This window comes from Phoxinus phoxinus (genome assembly GCF_949152265.1).
Source record: "Phoxinus phoxinus genome assembly, chromosome: 13".
Classification (NCBI taxonomy): Eukaryota; Metazoa; Chordata; class Actinopteri; order Cypriniformes; family Leuciscidae; genus Phoxinus; species Phoxinus phoxinus.
Genome location: NC_136888.1, coordinates 23765974 through 23787399, shown reverse-complemented (window position 1 = coordinate 23787399; position 21426 = coordinate 23765974). Strand labels below are relative to the sequence as shown.

General features: G+C 36.9%; 3 protein-coding genes across 22 annotated transcripts in view; 1 reads left to right on the top strand and 2 right to left on the bottom strand.

Moving 5' to 3' along the window:
* The window catches only part of strn3 (striatin, calmodulin binding protein 3), a 32566-nt gene extending 15640 nt beyond the window's left edge, over positions 1 to 16926 (bottom strand). The window contains exons 1-5 of the mRNA XM_079633568.1: positions 16325 to 16926; positions 1597 to 1700; positions 613 to 686; positions 382 to 463; positions 49 to 225 (exon numbers count right to left, since the gene is read on the bottom strand). Of these exons, the coding sequence (XP_079489694.1) occupies positions 49 to 225; positions 382 to 463; positions 613 to 686; positions 1597 to 1700; positions 16325 to 16585 (698 nt within the window). The 5' untranslated portion in view covers positions 16586 to 16926. The remainder of the gene's footprint in view (positions 1 to 48; positions 226 to 381; positions 464 to 612; positions 687 to 1596; positions 1701 to 16324) is intronic.
* On the top strand, positions 15831 to 19650 carry ap4s1 (adaptor related protein complex 4 subunit sigma 1). Of its 2 annotated transcripts, none has more exons than XM_079633575.1 (6): positions 15831 to 15960; positions 18268 to 18429; positions 18758 to 18844; positions 18954 to 19022; positions 19110 to 19121; positions 19440 to 19647. In XM_079633575.1, exons 2-6 carry the CDS (start codon positions 18292 to 18294, stop codon positions 19566 to 19568), a joined length of 435 nt encoding a protein of 144 aa, XP_079489701.1. In that variant the 5' UTR covers positions 15831 to 15960; positions 18268 to 18291; the 3' UTR covers positions 19569 to 19647. The 2 variants fall into 2 exon arrangements, with proteins under 2 accessions (XP_079489701.1, XP_079489702.1); XM_079633576.1 differs by lacking the exon at positions 15831 to 15960 and adding an exon at positions 18050 to 18123 and having other exon boundaries at positions 19440 to 19650.
* A 43-nt stretch (positions 19651 to 19693) lies between these two features.
* hectd1 (HECT domain containing 1) overlaps positions 19694 to 21426 on the bottom strand; it is a 32784-nt gene continuing 31051 nt past the window's right edge. For all 19 annotated transcript variants that reach the window (XM_079633543.1, XM_079633561.1, XM_079633555.1 and 16 more), the window contains 2 exons: positions 20810 to 20954; positions 19694 to 20676 (listed from right to left, as the gene is read on the bottom strand). In XM_079633543.1, the coding sequence (XP_079489669.1) occupies positions 20539 to 20676; positions 20810 to 20954 (283 nt within the window). In that variant the 3' untranslated portion in view covers positions 19694 to 20538. The remainder of the gene's footprint in view (positions 20677 to 20809; positions 20955 to 21426) is intronic.

The following is a 21426-nucleotide window of genomic DNA, read 5'->3' as shown; positions in this document are numbered from 1 at the left end:
TTAATCTTCCAGTTGAGTCGGACCAAATAAATCAAGAAAAATCTGTACCTTTTCATATCTTGTCCCTTTCTTTTGGCTGGAGACTCTCCTCCATTGAGAATTTGCTCTAGATTCTTGGTTTCCACAGAACCGTTTTGCTCTGAACCGGACAGCCCCAGTAACGACCGAACTCTCTGCGACCGAACGTCCAGTATTGTGTCCGTATAACCTACTTCCTGAAGATATCTTGAAAAGACAGATGTGTAAAGAGATTCAGAACACAGCTCAGACATTCAGGTGATAGAAATAGTCCATGAACTTTCTTAGCAGGACTAATACGGTCACACCCACAGAGGAAGTGTCTGTGATTTACAAAAACATAATGACTCAAGGCTAACTTACTGTCTGAGGAGTTGCCTGCCCTGTTTCCACGTTAACTGGCTGTTCTGAGGTATAGCAGAGACCTCTGTTTCTTTGGTATCTTCTTTAAGAAATAAAGAAACAAACATACATCAATAAACCTTGAACAAAACATATACACAGACATTCACAGTACCATTCAAAAATGTAGGGGAAGTACTTTTGAATGGTAGTGTATATACACATTTTCAAAAGTAGGTTGAATCCTCTTACCTGATTCAAAGCTAGGCATTTTTACTTCACCTTGATTTAGTTCTGTCCCATATTTTAATTTATGGTATTTTGCTCTGGTAATGGAAGAAATAATTTTTGTTAAAATACAAAGAAAATTGTATTTTTATGAATACATTTACAAATGACATTACTTTTGTATCATTACATTTAAAAAGGATTACGAAATAATACATTAAAAATAATTGTAACACTTTTTTAATAAGGTTTCATTGGTTAACATTAACTAATAATGAAATGCTCTTCTACAGCATTTATTAATATTTGTTAATGTTAATTTCAACATTTACTAATACATTATTAAAATCATAAGTTGTATTTGTTAGTTAATTACAACTAACATTAGTTAATGTTAACTAATATTAACATTAGTTAATGCACTGTAAAGTAACATGAACAAAGAACAGCTGGATTTTTATTAACTAACGTTAACAAAGATTATGGGCTGTAAACGATTAATCGCGATTAATCGAATCCAAAATAAAAGTTTGTGTTTACAAACTAATGTGTGTTTACAAACTAACTTTAATGTGTGTATAATTATTTTGTATATATAAATACACACACATGCATGTATATATTTAAGAAAAATGTGTTATTTATATATAAAATAGTTATATTTATATATAATATAAATCCAATAAAAATATATATGCAGTATATAAATGCAAATATTTCTCAAATATATACATGCATGCGTGTGTATTTATATATAGAAAATAATTATACACAATACACACACATATATTATGTAAACACAAACTTGTATTTTGGATTTGATTAATCGCGATTAATCGTTTACAGCTCTAACAAAGATTACAGATACATATTACAAATACATGAACAAATGTATTGCTCATGGTTAGTTCATGTTAGTTAAAACAATGTTAACAAATGAAACGTTATTGTAAAGGGTTTAAAAAAAAAAAAAAAAAAAATGCAAGAAAAAAAAAAAACATTACAAACCTTTCTTGCTTTAATGCATATTCTAACATTTTTATTCTTCTAACAAGGTCATTCTTTAAATTTTCTTGACCCTTTCTTTCTCCTTGGAGGAACGCTATTCGGGCCTGGAAGACAAAAGCAGGTCATGAAGACATGTGACAGGGTAAACCAGTGTTTATATATTTTAGCTGAGTTGTCAGCTTGTGAATTGAGCAAGAAAGACTTGGCACAGAAACAATATAGACTAACATAGTGATGTCCTAACTGACATCATACAAAAAGGAACATTTAGCAAAACATGTATTTGTGAGCTAATTATTTGAATGGTGCAGTTTTTTTTTTTAAAACGATTGGAAAATCAGTCTGAATTGAATTCAGACTCATGTTAGATTGGATGTGAGGTACCCTGGGTAATCTCCCCCCCTCCCACCAATAAAAAGCACAGATCTCTTATTTTCTAAAGAGGAACCAACACAAGGCCACTGGCAGGCGACTGCCCAGAGGAACAGAGCTCTACAGAGCAGGTTAACATTAGCAATGAGAGCAGCTGTGCAACTTGACCCCTGTTAAAGGCCAGGAAGTGAATGAGAGGAGGCAAAGGGAGGGGGTATTTATAGACAACCAAAACCCTCAATCTTCCTGGAGAAAGAGAGATCTCGCAGGCTCTCATGACAACCTTGTTTGTTTGGCAGGTAAACTAGAGGAGGACAGCCTGTGCAATATTCGTAGAAACAGGGAAGGTGAGGTGTATGGAGCTTATATTATGACAAAATGATTTGAATTTGAATTGTGTAAATCTGAATTATTTGCAAGTGTAATCTAACAAAATTGAATTTTAGGTGGTAGTTTAAATAGTTCTGAATTTGAATTTTTTTTAAACGAATATTGAACATTTGAAATTTAACAAATTGAAATGTTTTTATGGCTGAATTTTATAGACATGTATTTTCAAACAGTAATATTCAGTTTAAAAAAATTCAGATTCAAGTTTTCAAGATGAAGAAATTCAGAACTTCAAATTCAGTTTTCTAAAATTCAATGTCAAAAATTCAAGTTCAAAAATTCAGATCTGACAGAAAGTAGGTCACAGGTCATCCACAGGGAAGAGTAGATGATCTCAGAAAAGTCGAACAGAGCATTTTGGCCAATTGGGGACTGCGGAAGTTTTCCAGCGCGAACGTGGTGGTGGTTCAAGAGGTTGCCACTCTCTGACTCTTGTCATGAATCGCCCGGAGGTCTATTACATGTACGGCGCAGTCTAGACCGGACGCGAACGGTGCGACGCGACCCGTGAAATCCCCAACAGCACACGGATTCCCCATCCTATTTCTGACCTAGTCCCAGCTCTTTGCAACAGTCGCTTCAAGCTGTGTTGCGTCGCGCCGCTCGCGTCCTGTCTGTGTAACTGAGGTCTAGTAGACAAGGTGGCGTTCTAATCAATTTTACACAAAATGTAGGCTACTTTAAAACAAACACCAGAGACCGCTTAGACAAATGTCCCACGTGCTGAGAACGCTAACCTAACATATAAACACAAAATCATTCATGTTTAAGAATCTTAACGTTACCTCCGGGCGATTCATGACAAGAGTGGACATTAAAACGCTTACGTGAAAACCGCTGTGGCTCACTGTACGAAGATAGTGATATTAAAGGACCAAACTCAGTACAAATCATATTAATAAACCATACTTTGTATAAAAAATCAGATGAGCCCAGAATACCTACGCAACGCGTTTAATTGTGCATTAACGTTAAGCATTTCCTTACCATAGAAAACCGTTATAAGAAAACGCTTAACGTGGCTTAATAAACCTTAAACCTGATTTGTTATACATAGTAGGCAGGCCTATGGTTTATTAAGGACCATTTAAGGTTTATTAAGCCACGTTAAGCGTTTTCTTATAACGGTTTTCTATGGTAAGAACATGCTTAACGCGTAATTAAACGCATTGCGTTCATATTCTGGGCTCATCTGATTTTTTATACATGTATGGTTTATTAATATGATGTGTACGGTCCTTATATCACTGTCTTTGTACAGTAGCCAAAGCCACGTTAAGCGTTTTCTTATAACGGTTTTGATTAGAACATGCTTAATTAAATGCGTTGCGTTCATATTCTGGGCTCATCTGATTTTTTATACAAAGTGGTTTATTAATATGATTTGTACTGAGTTTGGTCCTTTAATATCACTGTCTTCGTACAGTAAGCCACGTTAAGCGTTTTCATATCGGTTTTCTATTAAGGAATTTGCTTAACGCGTAATGAAACGCGTTGCGTTCATATTCTGGGCTCATCTGATTTTTTATACATGGTTTATTATTATGATGCGTAGGCTACTGAGTTTGGTCCTTGTCTTTGTACAGTAGGCTAAGCCATGTTAAGCGTTTTCTTCTAGGTTTTCTATGGTAAGGAAATGCTTAATGTGTTGCGTTCATATTCTGGGCTCATCTGATTTTTTATACATAGTATGGTTTATTAATATGATGTGTACGGTCCTTATATCACTGTCTTTGTACAGTGAGCCACGTTAAGCGTTTTCTTATAACGGTTTTCTATGGTAAGGAAATGCTTAACGTTAATGCACAATTAAACGCGTTGCGTAGTATTCTGGGCTCATCTGATTTTTTATACAAAGTATGGTTTATTAATATGATTTGTACTGAGTTTGGTCCTTTAATATCACTATCTTCGTACAGTGAGCCACAGCGGTTTTCACGTAAGCGTTTTAATGTCCACTCTTGTCATGAATCGCCCGGAGGTAACGTTAAGATTCTTAAACATGAATGATTTTGTGTTTATATGTTAGGTTAGCGTTCTCAGCACGTGGGACATTTGTCTAAGCGGTCTCTGGTGTTTGTTTTAAAGTAGCCTACATTTTGTGTAAAATTGATTAGAACGCCAGCTTGTCTACTAGACCTCAGTTACACAGACAGGACGCGAGCGGCGCGACGCAACACAGCTTGAAGCGACTGTTGCAAAGAGCTGGGACTAGGTCAGAAATAGGATGGGGAATCCGTGTGCTGTTGGGGATTTCACGGGTCGCGTCGCACCGTTCGCGTCCGGTCTAGACTGCGCCGTACATGTAATAGACCTCCGGGCGATTCATGACAAGAGTCAGAGAGTGGCAACCTCTTGAACCACCACCACGTTCGCGCTGGAAAACTTCCGCAGTCCCCAATTGGCCAAAATGCTCTGTTCGACTTTTCTGAGATCATCTACTCTTCCCTGTGGATGACCTGTGACCTACTTTCTGTCAGATCTGAATTTTTGAACTTGAATTTTTGACATTGAATTTTAGAAAACTGAATTTGAAGTTCTGAATTTCTTCATCTTGAAAACTTGAATCTGAATTTTTTTAAACTGAATATTACTGTTTGAAAATACATGTCTATAAAATTCAGCCATAAAAACATTTCAATTTGTTAAATTTCAAATGTTCAATATTCGTTTAAAAAAAATTCAAATTCAGAACTATTTAAACTACCACCTAAAATTCAATTTTGTTAGATTACACTTGCAAATAATTCAGATTTACACAATTCAAATTCAAATCATTTTGTCATAATATAAGCTCCATAGAGGTGGGCTTGTCATTTACAATTCGATGAGCAATATTTTTCTAAACTGCATGATGACAAAGAAACCTAGCATTTAATAAGGGCTGTTAAATTTCAGCCTGTCACGCAGCAAAAATAAATGCAACAACAGCCAGTCAGTGCATGTCGCTAATAAATGATTTATTCGTGTCTCTGCGTGTGAAAGAATGGCACGGCTTCGTCTGATACACAAACTCGCATACAGTTGTGGTCAGAATTATTGGCAGCCCTGGTAAATATGATCAAAGATGGCTGTAAAAATAAATCTACATTGTTCATCCTTTTGAGCTTTCATTTAAAAAAGTCTAACCTTTTATTGAAGTAAATTAATTGAAAGTGGTGGTGGGGGGAATCACATTATGAAATAAGGTTTTTCTCCAAAACAGGTTGGCCATAATTATTGGCACCCTTGGCTTTTATTAATTATTGCCTTTTTGCAACCTCCTTTTGACAAGATAACAGCTCTGAGTTTTCTCCTATGCCTGATACGTTTGGAGAACACCTGACAAGAGATCAGAGACCATTCCTCCATTCAGAATCTCTCCAGATTCCCAGATCCATGTTGGTGCTTCTCTTCAGTTCAGCCCACTCATCTTCTATAGGGTTTAGGTCAGGGACTGGGATGGGCATGGCCCAAAGGAAAAGATTCCTTTTGTGCTCAGTGACACATCTTTGTGTTGATTTTGATGTTTGTTTTGGATTATCCTGATGGAAGATCCAACCACGGCCCATTATAAGATTTCTAGCAGAGGCCATCATTGGTTTTATCTGTTGGTATTTGCTAGAATCCATGATATCATGTATCTGAACAAGAAGTCAAGGACCTACAGCTAAAAAATAGGCCCACAACATGGGGTACTTTTTATCCCTGTAAGCACCAAACCCATCTGCTGGGTTTGCTGCCAAAAAGCACTTTTTTAAGTTTCATCTGACCACAGAACCTCATCCCATTTGAAGTTCGAGTCGTGTCTGACAACTAAATACGCTGGAGTTTTTTAAATAAAAGATCAAAAGGATAAACAATGCAGATTTATTTTTACATTAATTTTAAAATCATATTTACCAGGGGTGCCAATAATTATGACCACAACTGTATGTGACGCTCGTGGTGTTTTCAGCGCATGTCGTCTCAATATATGAGGATGTGAACACATGAACTTCATCTCTAGAGCTGCTTTGAGTGTCACTTCACAAGCTTTTCACGGTTTCATTTGAGAAAAACTACTGTCAAATACAGACTAAAAAAATCTTCACGACAAACGGTCAAAATAAAATAAATTATGACAGAAATATATCACTACTGTAGCCTAAAATGTACTTCTCAAAGTAATAATAATATTATTTCTAAAGAAAATCACATTTTACCCATGTATTAAATTTAGCTATACAGTTCTGCTGTGCAGCATCTTTTGACAAAAAAAATGTTGTAACTTAATTGTTATATTTTCATTTGTTAATAAAAGCTTGATGTATAAATTGTTAACGTTTATAATAATTTGTAATAAATCATTAAACAGAATCCAGAAAAAGCTCCAATCGTGATGTGACGACAACAAATATAGGAACCCAGATAACTAGGGCTGTCAATCAATTAAAAATGTAATTGAATTAAATGACTGGTCATTTTCACTATGATGTCTAAATTCACTAAATTCAAGTGTAGTATTTAAAATCAGTTATTTTTATTTTTAATTTAGACATGTTAAAGGATTAGTTCACTTTTAAAATGAAAATTCTGTCATTATATACTCACCATTAAGTTGTTTCAAACCTGTATGAATTTCTTTCCTCTGCTGAACACAAATGAAGATATTTAGAAGAATGTCAGTAACCAGACAGTTTTTGGTTCCCATTGACTTCCATAGTATATTTTTTTCCTACTATGGAAGTCAATGGGAACCAAAAACTGTTTGGTTACTGACATTCTTCTAAATATCTTCCTTTGTGTTCAGCAGAGGAAAAAAATTCATACAGGTTTGAAAAAAAATAAAGGATGAGTATATGATGACAGAATTTTCACTTTAAAAGTGAACTAATCCTTTAATATCAGAGATGTAGGCCCATCTGCTATTGGCTTGCAATAACAAGAAAATAACTTGAATTGTTCCAATGGCACTACTAACCTTCATTGTGGGGGAATTTAAATATAGTTTGGGGGCATAATTAAACATGTTAATTTTCACAAACACATTACTAAACCAATAAATCTATCCCAAGAAAGATGTGAGAGAACACAGGCTAGCTGGGCTGGGTGCTGAAAGCCATTACACTCTTGGATGGAGCTTTCACACAAGACAGCTGTCTGTACATGTCTTCAGACTATGGACATTTTGGAACGAGACTGACACACAGAGGCCTGCAAAAAAACCACGAGGCCTACTCAAAAGCACACCATGTGTACGACCCCACATCTCTGAACTACAGGCTCATACACAGATCAAAATACAACATGTATAACTCAGTAACTATGGTATTACTGCATGAGGTGATAAAGTTCTTCAGATGAACAGTCCAAACGTCAGGCAGAAGTGTGCTTTCACAATCCACCCCCATGTTCACAGCGCTGGAATCAATGTGTGAGGTCACTCCATTGAGACGCAGTCCGGGGGAAACATAGTGAGATCACTAGCCAAAACTAGAGCCTTACAAAGGAGCAAGCTGCAGCGCACGGGGCAAGAATAGCCCTCACCGACGCATGACACATTCCACCATACAGTTGTCAGATTAGATAGTTAACAGCAAATAATATTACAAGCATATTTCCCTAAGACAGGAATAATGTGTTATCTTTAATAAAATGGAGCGATAAAAACTGACGCTCTTATGAAAGCTGCTGACTACTGGATTTTTTTCAATTACAATTAAAAGGCCACTAAATAGCAAGTTGACCCAAAGAATGCAAACTATGTAGAGCAATGACAACATGGCTTTGAGCATCCCCACATGGCAACACTGTCTGATTGGTTTGTCCAACCAATGGCAGACATGAGAATAGTCAGGAAACCAATTCAAATTTGTGCTATTCTGTTGCAGTCTGATTTAAAGCGGAACAACCTGAATATCATGGAAATATTTTTTTTCAATATATCATATAGGCTACATATAGGCTATATGCTTAATCCATAACTGATGTATTTTCACTACTGTTCAAAAGTTTGGGGTTGGTAATGGTAATATCAAAGTCTATATGCTCACCAACGCTGTATTTATTTGATCAAAAATACAGTAAAAACTAATTGTGAAATAGTACTACAATTTAAAAAGACAGTTTTCTATTTTAATAGATCTATTCCTGTGGTGGCGAAGTTGAATTTTCATTACTCCAGTCTTCAGTGTCATATGATCCTTTAGAAAACATTCTAATACGCTGATTTGCTGTTCAAGAAACATTGATAATAGTACAATGTTGAAAACAGTTGTGCTGCTCTTTTGTACTTTCTATTCATCAAAAAAGGGCAGCACAACTGTTTTCAACATTGTACTATTATCAATGTTTCTTGAACAGCAAATCAGCGTAAAAAATCTGCATTTTTTTTTAATATAAATATTTTGAAACTGTCACTGTCACTTTTTATGAATTTAATACATCCTTACTGACTAAAAGTACAATCTCAGGAAACCAGCTGGAATATATGAACACAACAAACAAAAAACTCTTTGAAAAAGTCTTTGCTCACGCTGCTGTTACTGCACATTTATTCACTTATTGCCTAATTCAAAATCCTCTGACAAGGCCATGGCTCATTCAAATATTCAGTGTGTAAGCAAGTATAATCTGAATTCTAAGCGAGAGCAAAAAATCTGCAGCATAGACATAATGGTAAAATTCAGGGACTGAGTAAATGGTCACTATTTGTACTCCTCTTTGGTTTTTTATTACTTCCTTTTTTTGTTAATCAAGGACTCAGATTTTGCTAATTTGCAAAACGATTAAAATATCCAAAAATATATGAGATAGCATTTCACAGTCATAGCATTTCACAGCAGTCCAACAGAGCTGACCGGGAAAGTCTTGATGTTGACACTGCATCCGAGAAATCTGATAAACAATATGGCTAGGCCGATACACCCATCTCATGATTCGATATTATCACGATACTTGGGTGATGATATTATATGTATTGTGACTTTTAAGAATTGCGATTCTACAAGTACTGCGATTCGATACTGCAATGTATTGTGATTTGAGTTTGCACTTTTAACTCTAGACCATGGGGAAAAGTTGAATGATGTCGGGTCAGTGGTTAATTTTTTTACTTGCCCTGCCAAAATTCACTGGCCCCACCACTAAAAAAGTAATAAAAAAATAAATAAAAAGAGTAAATCGGTAATGTCAGCAATCATGGTCGTGTGATGTTGCTTAACGGTATAATATGGCATTAACATAAAAACTCCACATTTATAAATTTCTACCGCAGTATGTTAACTGAGTTTCTTTGCGTGCTGTGCTCATTTGTTTTGATTTCTCCTCGAGAAGCTGCACGAGCCTCGACAGCGCAACCTTGTTACCGCCTTTATATATTATTATCAACAATAAGGCTATCAATCACCACTTAGACTAAATGAAATAAAATCAGAATCATTCTCACGTTTAGTTTTTTTTAGTTATTGCCGTTTTAATCAGGCTACTTGTCCGGTTGAGTAAAGTAAAATTCTCTTTCACTTGTCCCGGACAAATGTTAATGTCGAGACCTGACCTAGTCTTCATTGTTTTAAACCCATAACCTTAATAAATAAGGTTGTGACACCAAAAACTACTAGCTGTCATTTTTCAAAACAATGGTTCTGCAGTTATGGCGCTTTTCCATTACCAGAACCAGCTCGACTCGACTCGCCTCGTCTCGGCTCGCGTTTCGCTCCGTTTTCCATTGCAGATAGTACCTCCGCAATAGTACCTGGTCGTCATAGCAACGCGACACACACCCGCTACCCACACACTCAGGACAATGGAGGAAATCGAGTGTATGTTGTTTTACATAATATTAGTAATGGGTATATCACGCAATCTCTGGCAAAACTACTTAAAAATGTCGGGGTTATTCAGGATACTCCGTCTGGCGCGTGCAGTGATGGACGCAGTGAATAGTGAAGATTCTCTCTGACCAATCAGCAGTCTGTCGTGTGTCACGTCAAATTTTAGTATCGCCTCAGCTCACTTAGAACCTCGCTGAAGGTGATACGAAAAAAAAGTACCTGGAAGCAGCCAGGTACCGGTACAACTTTTACACAGTGGAAAACCAAACAAAGGCGAGTCGAGTCGAGGCGAGCCAGCTGGTACTGTGCAGTGGAAAAGCGCCATTAGATATATCTTGGCCATCGGGCAGTGCTTATTGTCGAGCCCTGCCCTCTCCTGAAATAAAAGACTCAAGGTAACTTTTCTCCGTCTGGTCTATAAGCAAGGACTAAAATAAAGCAATTTAATATAAATTTAAATTTATTCTGAAAAAACCCCAAAACATCTTTCACATAACAGGACTGGTAAATGGGTGGATATTCATTTCAACTCTACAATGCCTTCCTCAAAACTTTCCCATCCATCTCTCCAAAACGGCCCATATCAGACACAAGTTCTCTTAAAGTTAACATCTTAAAAGATTCCCACCACATCTAGTTACCGGTAATCATAGTCTTCTGGTAAAGTGCAAGTTCACCACACAAGAGTTCTCCAACAAACGAACAAGCAGCTTGAAGCGATCAGATTACCAACTTGCTTCATCTCTGAAATGGGATACATTGCATTAAGATCTGAATATTAATGACCTGAGTCTATATAAGTAGAACATTAGGTCATTAGAAATTCACCTTACTAAGTGTTTAAGTTAAGAAACATCAACAGCATGCCCGTAATCTATTACTCCTGAACTAACTTGACTAGACCTACATTTTTTTGGTAAATCAGTTTCACTGTCACTTCTTAAGCAGTGCGAAGTGCTGGCAGGTAATACTAAGGAACACTGTTGTATCAAATCAGCATTGCTCGTGTCAGCAGAGTGCAAGGATGGCTGGTACACATATGGTCAGGAACAGCTGGCTGCTCACAGCCCCGAGCAGCTCTCTGATGCTTGCTGGAAATCTCTGTCACCTACCAGATTTAAAGTTCGGCAGAACAGCATTTCAGCTGTGTGAACTCAACACAGACACTAAAAATACTCTGCCTGCTGTGGGAGAAAAACAGCTGAATGAGGGGACCCTATAGGTTTAATAATAGTACAATGGAAACATACTGGAAATGTAGTGGTACAATATTTATATAAGTAAAATGTGCATATAAACCAGACTGAATAGCACATTTAAAGCAGAGCTTTATATTGAAATAAATAAACAGCATGAAAGGGGTTTTAATAAAAGCATAATTATGGTTACAAAAATGCGTCATTAAAACTGGATGCCACTACAATATGCCAATTCCAAAAGTTAAAACACTCATCATAAACAATTATATTATCAAATCTGACTGGTTAAAGTTAGGCTATGGGATGTCTCACCTTATTTTTGTTCATGAAATTTCATACCAGAGTGCGTGAGCGGTGAAAAGTGAAAGCAGAGTGACTAGATTCTATTGTATTTGTTGGTACAGAAGAAATATACATACTAACTGGCTAATTTTTTTTACTAAAATGTTAGATATTTGATATTAATGACTTGTTTCTTCCAATGTTGTTATTGTAAACTGAAACTACAACTATTAGCTAAAAATCATTTCATTAATTGAAATAAGGCTGAAATTAAATATCAGATGACAAACTTAGTTGTTTTGCTTTACTAGAAATGTTGCTGGCTAACTCAAAACAAAATAAATTTAAACTGTACTAAAAAAAAGTGGCAAAAGCACATAGTAAAATTCCAAAACAAACTAAAATGATACCTGAAAATATAAAATAAAAGCCAATTCAAAACATTAATATATACTAAAGTATATAAATAATAATAAAACACTGGTTAATAATTAAACTGCTGAATAAAAGCTAAAAATGTGGTTGATTACCTGCAACTGAATGTGATCAATGACTGTTAAAGGTCATTGTTGACTTGTCAAATGTTAAAGGTATAGTGGAAGATTTTCTTTTTCCGGGTGGACCATCAAGACTATTGGTTCTCTCTAGTTGTCAATCATTCTGGTGATATGTTTACGTAAGGCCGTCGTACGTGCTCGTCCCTAGGTAGTTTTCGCTTTCTGTGCATGCGCACTTTCAGGTGTATATGTGTGGTGAGCTACGGTTTCAGTCATTCATTGAAGCTCGCCGTTCTCACCGGGTTTTTTCAAAATGTCAGAGGGTTGCAAGAGAAAAAGTGTCTACGAATTGTATGACAAGAAGAGAAAGGCCTCTGAAGAAAGAAACGAAACCAGAGTGTTTTTGGGAGAATATTTCACACGCTGGGGTGCGCTAAAAGCACAGGTTGGGCTTCCCACTGATGCCTCAGTCGCGAAGTTTCTACACGACAGGTAAAGTTTGGCATGCTATTTGGAGAAATCCATTTAAAACTACTGCTAGTAAAAGTTAATGTAAGCTATGATTAGCGATGCTAGCCCTGGCACAAGTCACGCACCGCGCAGACACGGTAAACATCTCAATTTGTCTAAAGTAGCCTTATGACCAAAATGGTAAAAGGCATCATGCTGAAAAGTTATAAAACCTTGTGTGTTCATTTTTGATAATTCCAATGTGTGACAGTGGAAAAAGTGCAAATATTATTTTTGAAAGTAGGCTTGTATGAGCCATGCCGACAGCGACTTGTTAAAACGTGTGCACGAGAGAGCATGCACGAGCCTGGTTCTCCTCGTGCATGCTCTCTCGTGCACACGTTTAATAGGCGTTCCCTCTCGGGAGCAGGTAGAGTGTTGCGCATGTGCATTTTTTCAAAAAGTGGAGAGGGCGGTTCTTTTCTAAAATTCGGGAAAATCTTCCACAATACCTTTAATGTAGAACTTGCAGGAAGTTCCTGTAATACGACCCCTAGTACAGATATCTCAGCATATGAAAGAGATGGAGATTTATAGACATTCATTATATATTTAAATTCAATGATAAATATAAAAAGAAACTGCACTACAATATCTGATGGCTGGAGAGTTGCAATGAGCCACAACTCTGAAGATGGTGCGTGCTACCATGACCTACAAACCCTGAGCTAACCCAGATAACTCTATTCAGGCCAATTCCTGATGTGACTGCTCAGGACATCTCTGCTAGCAGCTATGCCTATGAGTCCGGCAAACTGACAGGAGGAGTTTCACATCAATTAGATCCAGACAGTATCAAAGGAAGACTGAACCACTGTCCATTACGATGACATTAGCCAGATACACAAGACGCCAAATGCATGGAAGAGCAGCACCTGATAATGAAATCTGCATGCAAGGCTGGAAAATCAAAAAGTTCATAATTGGCAACATGATTTGATACGGTTTAACTTGCAGCATTATTTCGTTTGTGGTGTTTTCAATATGTGCCTGATGATTAGGTGGAAAGTGAACATCTGAAACATGGAATGCAGAGCTGATAAACAAGACCCCTTTTCCGAGAAGACCTGGATTGGTATGAGTGTGGGAGAGTACAAGCTGACTTCCTCTGAATAATGAAAAGTGCCCATTAGGTTTGAGGAGGGAGTCATCCTGAAAGTATGTCACTGAACAAGTCTGTACAGGGGTGGTGAAAACTCCTCACCCTCCTAAGGGAAGATTGACTATGTTTACATAACGCAACGTCCTCCTGTCACAGACCTTCCAGCTCCTTTCCGCATTCACAAAAGCCAAAATGCCACCCTCATCTCTAGAAGGCTGAAAATACGGGTGGCTGGGAAATTTTGCCATCATGACACATAAGGTAAGAGACGAGTTCACCCAAAAATTAACTTTGTATCATCATTTACTCCCCCTAATGTAATTTCAAACCTGTATGACTTAGTATGCAGTCATATTAACTAATTTGAAGTGAGATGTCACAGGCAACAATGTTATTGCCTATTGTCAAAGTGTAGTGATGTATGAAGCACAGCTCACTCACAATCACTTTCAAACCAAACAAAAAACAAACACTTGAGACATTTAAAAAAAAAATATTATTTTATGTTCCATAGAAGAAAGAAAGCCATACAGTTTTGGACCGATAAGAAGTTGAGTAAATTATGACAATTTTCCTTTTAGGGTGAACTATCCCTTTAAGAACAGCATCCTACGATATTGCAGATGTTAAAGGTTAGTTCATCCAAAAAATGAAAATTCTCATCATTTACTCACCCTCATGTTGTTCCAAACCTGTAAGACTTACGTTCATCTTCGAAACACAATTGAAGATATTTTTAATAAAATCTGAGCCAGTTCTGTACTCTCCATAGACAGCTGTGTAACTACCAATTTGCCGCTTCAAAAAGTTCATAAAGAGATCGTAAAACTAATCCAAATGAATTGAGTCTACATTTTCTGGAGAGACACAATCGCTTTATTTATTGAACAGATTTAATTTAGGTTTTTATTCACATTTAACATTGATCAGTGAACATAAACAGAAGCTCAACCGAACCTGCTTGATGTGCGAGAACAAACCTCTTGCAGTCAGAAGATCAAATGTGCTGCGTAACACACGAGAATGAACCTCATTGGTTCTTGCACATCAAAGGAACATGCTTGAGCTTCCATTTATCATAACTGATGTGCATTGATAAATGTAAAAGCAAATTAAATCTGTTCACCATAAAAAGCGATAAATATAAAGTGTCTCTCCAGAAAATTTGGACTAAATCACTCAAATTAAATAGATTAGTTTTACGGTATATTTATTTAACTTTTTGAAGTGTCAAACAAAGTTTTAGTTACATAGCCGTCAATGGAGAGAGAAATCTCTCAAATTGAATATTTTTTCAAATATTTTCATTTGTGTTCTGAAGATGAATGAAACTTCATGAGGGTGAGTAATCGACATAATTTTATTTTTTTGGGTGAACTAAACATTTTAAGGTATGGCCGTCAAATACAACTTGCAAACACAAAACTGGTCAAATGGTATGTGTTGTACACTTTGTTTTCATACAGTTAAGGTGAATGGTAACTGGGTCTGTTATTTATGCAAACATCTGTTTTTGTGTAGCAGGTCAAGTCAGTCATACAGGTTTGGATAAACACCAGTGAGTAAATAATGACAAATATGATGGTGGAATACATTTATATTACATCATGATACTTTCATCTAAATAATGTGAATGATTTATCAGAAATAAGTTTTTATAATCAGATGGGGAACAAAACTTGAAAGACTATCTGCTCATAGCATTCTTAAAGGTTCACCCAAAATTGAACATTATATCATCATTTACTCACCCTCATGTTGTTCCAAACGTGTACAACTTTCTTTTGTGTAATATAAATGGAGATGCTAGTCATAATGTAAGTAACTCGCAGTCTCGGTCACCATTCACTTCCAATGCATCTTTTTTCATACAGTAAACGCACTAACGTTAGGTGACTGTCGCTGTCATTCTGCCTAACATACCTAACTATTACGTGAATTCTCAGGAAGAATAAGAAATAAAAGGCAACATTTACTAATTATTGTTTTAAAAGAACAGATATGGTAGGCGATGTTAGAAAATACACCAGGGTGTAAATGTGAGCGGTAGTAGGATGGATCAATAAAAGAAGCAACCCATACGGACGCCATATTGACCAAAACAAAATGGCAGAACAAGAGAATAGTTGACAAAGTCTGCTGGCTTTGACTGACAGATGCTTTCTCGTGACAAGATAAAGCCACAACAACGACTTTTAAATCTGCTCCTGTGTTCTTGGGTAAGATAATCTGACTCGATTGTATCGGGTGTCAAGTTAATATCGCTAATACAACGATGGCATGTTAGCTTAGCTTAGCCCATTCACACTACAAGCGAGTGAGCGACGCAGAATACTAGATCACTGTATTAAAATACGAGCGTAGTACATTTTCTGTCTCGCATATTTAAAGTGCAAACGGATTAATTTATTGTAATGTAAATGTTCCCGTTTAGTGCAAATGGGGGCGGCCAGGAAGCTAAAGTAAATTGCTTAAGTTACTAAATCAACGTTAAGTCTTCAATTAAAGCAGCCGATCTGATGGCGATCAATGTCCCCACTTGGAGTTACTAACTAGTGTGTCAGCAAATCCACGGGTCTGTACCTGGAGTTCGGCCCTCTCCACTTCCCAATGCGCCCTTTCCATCTCGAAACGGGCCCATTCGTGCTGGATGTAGTGTAAAATCCCCGGGATAGTGTACTGCTGGGGCCTGGGCATCTCGTCTTGCTGTTGTTGAACCATAGGCGCTCCTCCAGCGCTGGCGATCTGGGGATTAATGCTGTTGTTGCCCTGCTGCGGTGCGGGCTGCTGCTGTCTCTGGGCGGCCATTCCTCCTCCTCCTCCTCCGCCGGGCTGTTCATCCATGTTTAAAAATAGGAAAGTCCTGCTAGAAGTCGCCGATTGTTTCCCCTCAACCCGCCCTTCTTTACCGTTCGTGTAGCGATGCAACGTCGCCCTGCCCCCCACGAAATAGGCTGGCACCTGAGCGGCTGTTGTAGATTTCGTGTCAGCGCACGGATTTGCCGGCCGCCATTAGTCCGATCCCTGGATGTGAGTCTCCTACTGCGGGGTGAGAGAGTGAGTGAGGGAGGACTGGCGCGCGCGCTGCATGATGGGACGCGTTCACCCAACCCTGCGCTGTCTCGAGTCATCTGAAAACAGACTGACGGGCGGATACTGCGCATGCGTGGACAACGCTGTACAATGACAGGCTTTGTACCTGACTGCAATATAAAAATAAATGTGGCGTTGAAAAATAGCTATACATATAGTCGGGCAGAATTAAGTAAAATATCAAATAGCTTCAGTTGATATAATTAGTTTTTGTTTTCACTTTTGATTTTTTGTTTTTTGATTTTTTTTGCACTTGGTTTGGCTCATAAAAAAAATAAAAAAAATCCCTTAAAGATTTTTTCAACACAAAAATAAACGGCAACTTATTAAAATGATGTACACTAACATGAAAACAAAACTTTTTTTCTACATTGAGCAGGTCGCCCCCTCATGGACGCTGCCATATTGGCATCACATGACCAGTGTCATGACAAATCAGGTCCTTCCGCAAAGTCGGGTCATAAGTACATAAGAACGATAATAATTTGAAATATGTATAGCTTACTATATAGTGCATAATAAAACAAATTGTACGTAATTTGTTTTTAACTTGATTAAACTGTTAATTCACAAAGTATTATTATTAATAGCATATTAAGTGAATAATTGAACATTACATTGTTATTTTTCTAATTTAAATATTTTTACATTTAACACTTAATTGAAGAAGTAATTACATTAAAGATGATTGTGAATATAGGTGTATGTAGGGTAAGTGCAACTGCGTGCATAAACTAAGTTATCAGGCAAATCTGTATCTGTATGCTATGTTAGTACATAAGCTAACTGATACAGACATTAATGGACATTAGCCTATATATTTTTTATCATAACATATTTTTGTAGGAATTGTAATCAGGCGCTAAAGAGAGTACCCATTAATAGCTCTGTCAAGCAATCCATTTAGTGTTGTTGATTATTTTACAGTAGTAACAACAATTGTGGTAACTATGGAATTTTAGTGAAAACTGTTGGTTACCATAAATACATTTATGTAATAACAAATATAGCTTCAATTAATCTCATGAGATTTTTTTTTTCTTTATAATATAAGGTGCACTCGATTTTACTCATTTAAAATATTTGACAATATTTTGTCTTCGCAAAAATAATAATAAATAAATAAGCAACTATAATAAATAAGTAATAAATAAGAGGAATATTCAAATGATGTACACTAACAAAAAAGCATGGAGCAGGTCACTCCCTCGTGACGTGTACGCTGCCATGTTGACGTCACATCAATCCGCCATCAATTTACAGAAGTAACAATAATTGTGGCAACTGTGGTATGTTGGTGAAAACTATCGGTTATACCGCAAATAATGTGATGTAACTTATTTATCGGTTTACAAATAACTTATCATTAATACTGCTAGTGTTTTGCCCTCCCATGTTGTTTGCTAATGGCGTAATTTCTCCTTCTTTTTTAGAGGTGGCAACTCTTCTGAATTACTATGATCAAGTTCCTACTTATGGTCAATAAACAGGGGCAGACTCGTCTATCTAAGTATTATGAACAAGTGGAGCTTGGGAAGAGAGCAGCTCTTGAAGCTGACATGGTTAGGGGATGTCTCGCCCGGAGGAAGGAAGAGGTCAGTCATGCTTCCCTTTTACTCTTAATTTAATGGTAGACCACACACACCATGGTATAATAGCCATTGTCTGCGGTACAGAATATTATGAATATCTCTGACCCTCAGGATAATTCTAGTGATATAAAGGGCAGAAACTTACTGTTTATGTTATACAAAGCATTACTATATGAAACATATATTTGCCTCTACACATGATTTACATATATCAGGTGTTCAGTCTGGGGTCTTGAGTTTTATTTTACTTTTGTAAACTGGCTATTCAAATCTTCAAACTTGACCCTTTAGAATTAAAATTAGCTGTTGAAATAATTATCTTTTTCCTCAGTGTTCATTTGTGGAGTATAAGGACTACAAACTGGTCTATCGTCAGTATGCAGCTCTTTTCATTGTTGTTGGCATCACTGAAAACGAGGTTAGTTATTCATACTATTGGTAAAATTGTCTACATTATCATTGGGCATCAGTATTTCTTCAGAGCTTTTTAAAGTCTATTATTTATAGTCCTTGGCCCTTTCCCACAGAATGAACTGTCAATCTATGAGCTTGTGCACAACTTTGTAGAAGTGTTAGACAAGTATTTCAGTCGTGTGGTAAGTACTGATATTTTTGATAAAAGCCTATTACAATTTTCCTGAGAAAAGATTAACTGATTAACGGATGGTTTCCTCTCTTGACAGAGTGAGCTGGATGTATCCTTTACCGATAAAAATGACACTAGGTATTATTGACCAAATTTGGCTATGATTGCTTTTTTGGCAATATATTATGTCTTGGACTCTTTTCAGCCTGTAATGCATAATTACCATGGTTATCATCCATGCAATTCTACTAAAGTTTTTAATATTTTCATCAGCAGCTTCTTCTTTGTTGTCTCCCATTGATCACGATAGAACTTTAACCAACTATGACTTTGGCTTCGGAGAACCCCTGAAATGTGAAAAGGGTCCATTGTGTCTTTAGTGATGCTTGTGTTTATATGAGTGTTCCATTCCTTAATGGAAAATCAGATAATGTTCAATTTAGATAAAGTACACATTATACTTGATGAAATGATCGTCAACGGACACATTGTGGAGACAAATAAGAACCGAATACTGGCACCACTACTGGCCCTGGACAAGATGGCTGAAGGCTAAACCAGTGCAATTGAGTTTTCATTAATAATCCGTTACACATTTAAATAAAAGCTTTTCTTACCAATTTAAACCTTGTTAATTTCCATTCCTTCACAAAAAGTTTTAGTCAGAGATGAGAGTGTTGATACTTTGCAAACATTTTAATGATTATTTTTGGAGCATACACATTTGAAAATATTTGTTTACTTCAAACTGCAACTTGAGTTAAATAAATGTTTATAATATACAAAGAAAATACAAGGGAAAGCACAGCTTGCTTTTTGCTTTGTCTTTTTCTCTTTTTTAAATGTGCCTTGCACACAGAACCAGTGTTTCTGTATCTATAGCTTTATTGTAAAATTACACAAATGCACTCAGGGACTTTGATCCTGTAGCAGGGAAATGAACAGTTGAAAACACTCAACACAGTAACGGAAGCAAAAAAAGAAAAGAAAAAAAGCATGTGCATGATTGTATGTAGACATTAAGTAAAACAAATGAAAGAAAAAAAATCCTAATATTTCAACAAATGCAGGCACTAGTAAAACTTAAAACCTGTTAAGGAAATGCCCAAACACTCTATAGTTAGCTCTACAGAAGCAGGTGTGCTTGTGTCCAGGGTCTGACGCTGCAGCTGCAGGTGGTGATGTGTAAGTCTGAAAAAAGATGATCTATGCCAAAATTTACACTGGATCTGGAGTAATGACAGTAAACACAGTAGGTGAGGAGAGACTACCCTGGCTGCCAGTGGCTCAAGCCCTTAAAGCAGTAGAGTGACCTGGGAAAGGCCATGTGAAGCAGCCAGTTTAGGAGACCCTAATCGGTTTCAGGAGCTAGTGGAGCTGCGATGGGACTTTTTCCTGTGGATTTGGGTACATGTTGGGTGCTTGGGGGGAGGAGGGGGATTTCAGAGCACAGCTTTATTTTCTGCAACAAAACACAACAGGCTTCACCAGTATGGGAGTTGGTCAATGATGTAGGGAGAGCATGCTCAGTTGAGGTGGAAGCCCTTCTCCATAGTGGCAGCAAGGAGGCGCTCTCTCATGATCTCTTCGGAAGAATATTCCGGCAACTTCAAGTAGTGCACACACGTGTTAACTGAAGGGTAGCTGGCATCTGTCGCATCAACCTACAGGAGAAAAGACAACAGCAGGTATGAAGAGAGAATGTTAGTTGTTCTTAGGTTAACTTATTGGCTGGGTTTTTAGCATCATGGATCTTAGCAAATTGAAAAAAGAAAGAAAAACAGTGAGATCATATACCTTTCGGACTATTGTGAGACGTGGATGGAGGTTGGCCAGTCCACCAGGGGGCAGGGTCGAGCAGCCTGTAGTGAACTGGAGGAACGCCTTCCTTTCATCTGATGACATTCCACACAGGACTCGCACAAAGCGCAGGAAACCAGGACTGCAATACAATTAAATCATCAACATGATATATACTGTCTGAAGTGTGCCCAAGTACGTCATTTCATACATTTACATTTTTTGGGAAACCTGAACACGAAACCTTTATTCCAAACATGAAAGCATGTGATTCTCACATTTATACACTTCTACTACTACAATATTCTAATAGCAGAATAATATGGCACATGTAAACGACTTAAGAATAAATGTTTCATATTCAGTGTTCCAAAGTTTGAGTCAGTAAGGTTTTTAAAATGTTTTTTAAAAGTCTCTTATGCTCACCAAGGCTGCATTTATTAGGGAGAAGAAAAAAAATCCCAACCATATTACATAGCAATACAATGAAAACAGTAATATTGTGAAATCATTTTAATTTGAAATAACTTGTATTTTAATACATTTTAAATTGTAATTTATTCCTTCCTGTAATGAAAGAGCCGAATCATCCTTCGTGCTCAAGAAACATTTCT

Bases quoted from the DNA above. Each gene is read 5' to 3' on its own strand.
- ap4s1 (XM_079633576.1), top strand. From the start codon at position 18,292: ATGATCAAGTTCCTACTTATGGTCAATAAACAGGGGCAGACTCGTCTA. The intron at 18,430-18,757 runs GTCAGTCATGCT...CTTTTTCCTCAG, and splicing joins TCGCCCGGAGGAAGGAAGAG to TGTTCATTTGTGGAGTATAA. The intron at 18,845-18,953 runs GTTAGTTATTCA...CCTTTCCCACAG, and splicing joins TTGGCATCACTGAAAACGAG to AATGAACTGTCAATCTATGA.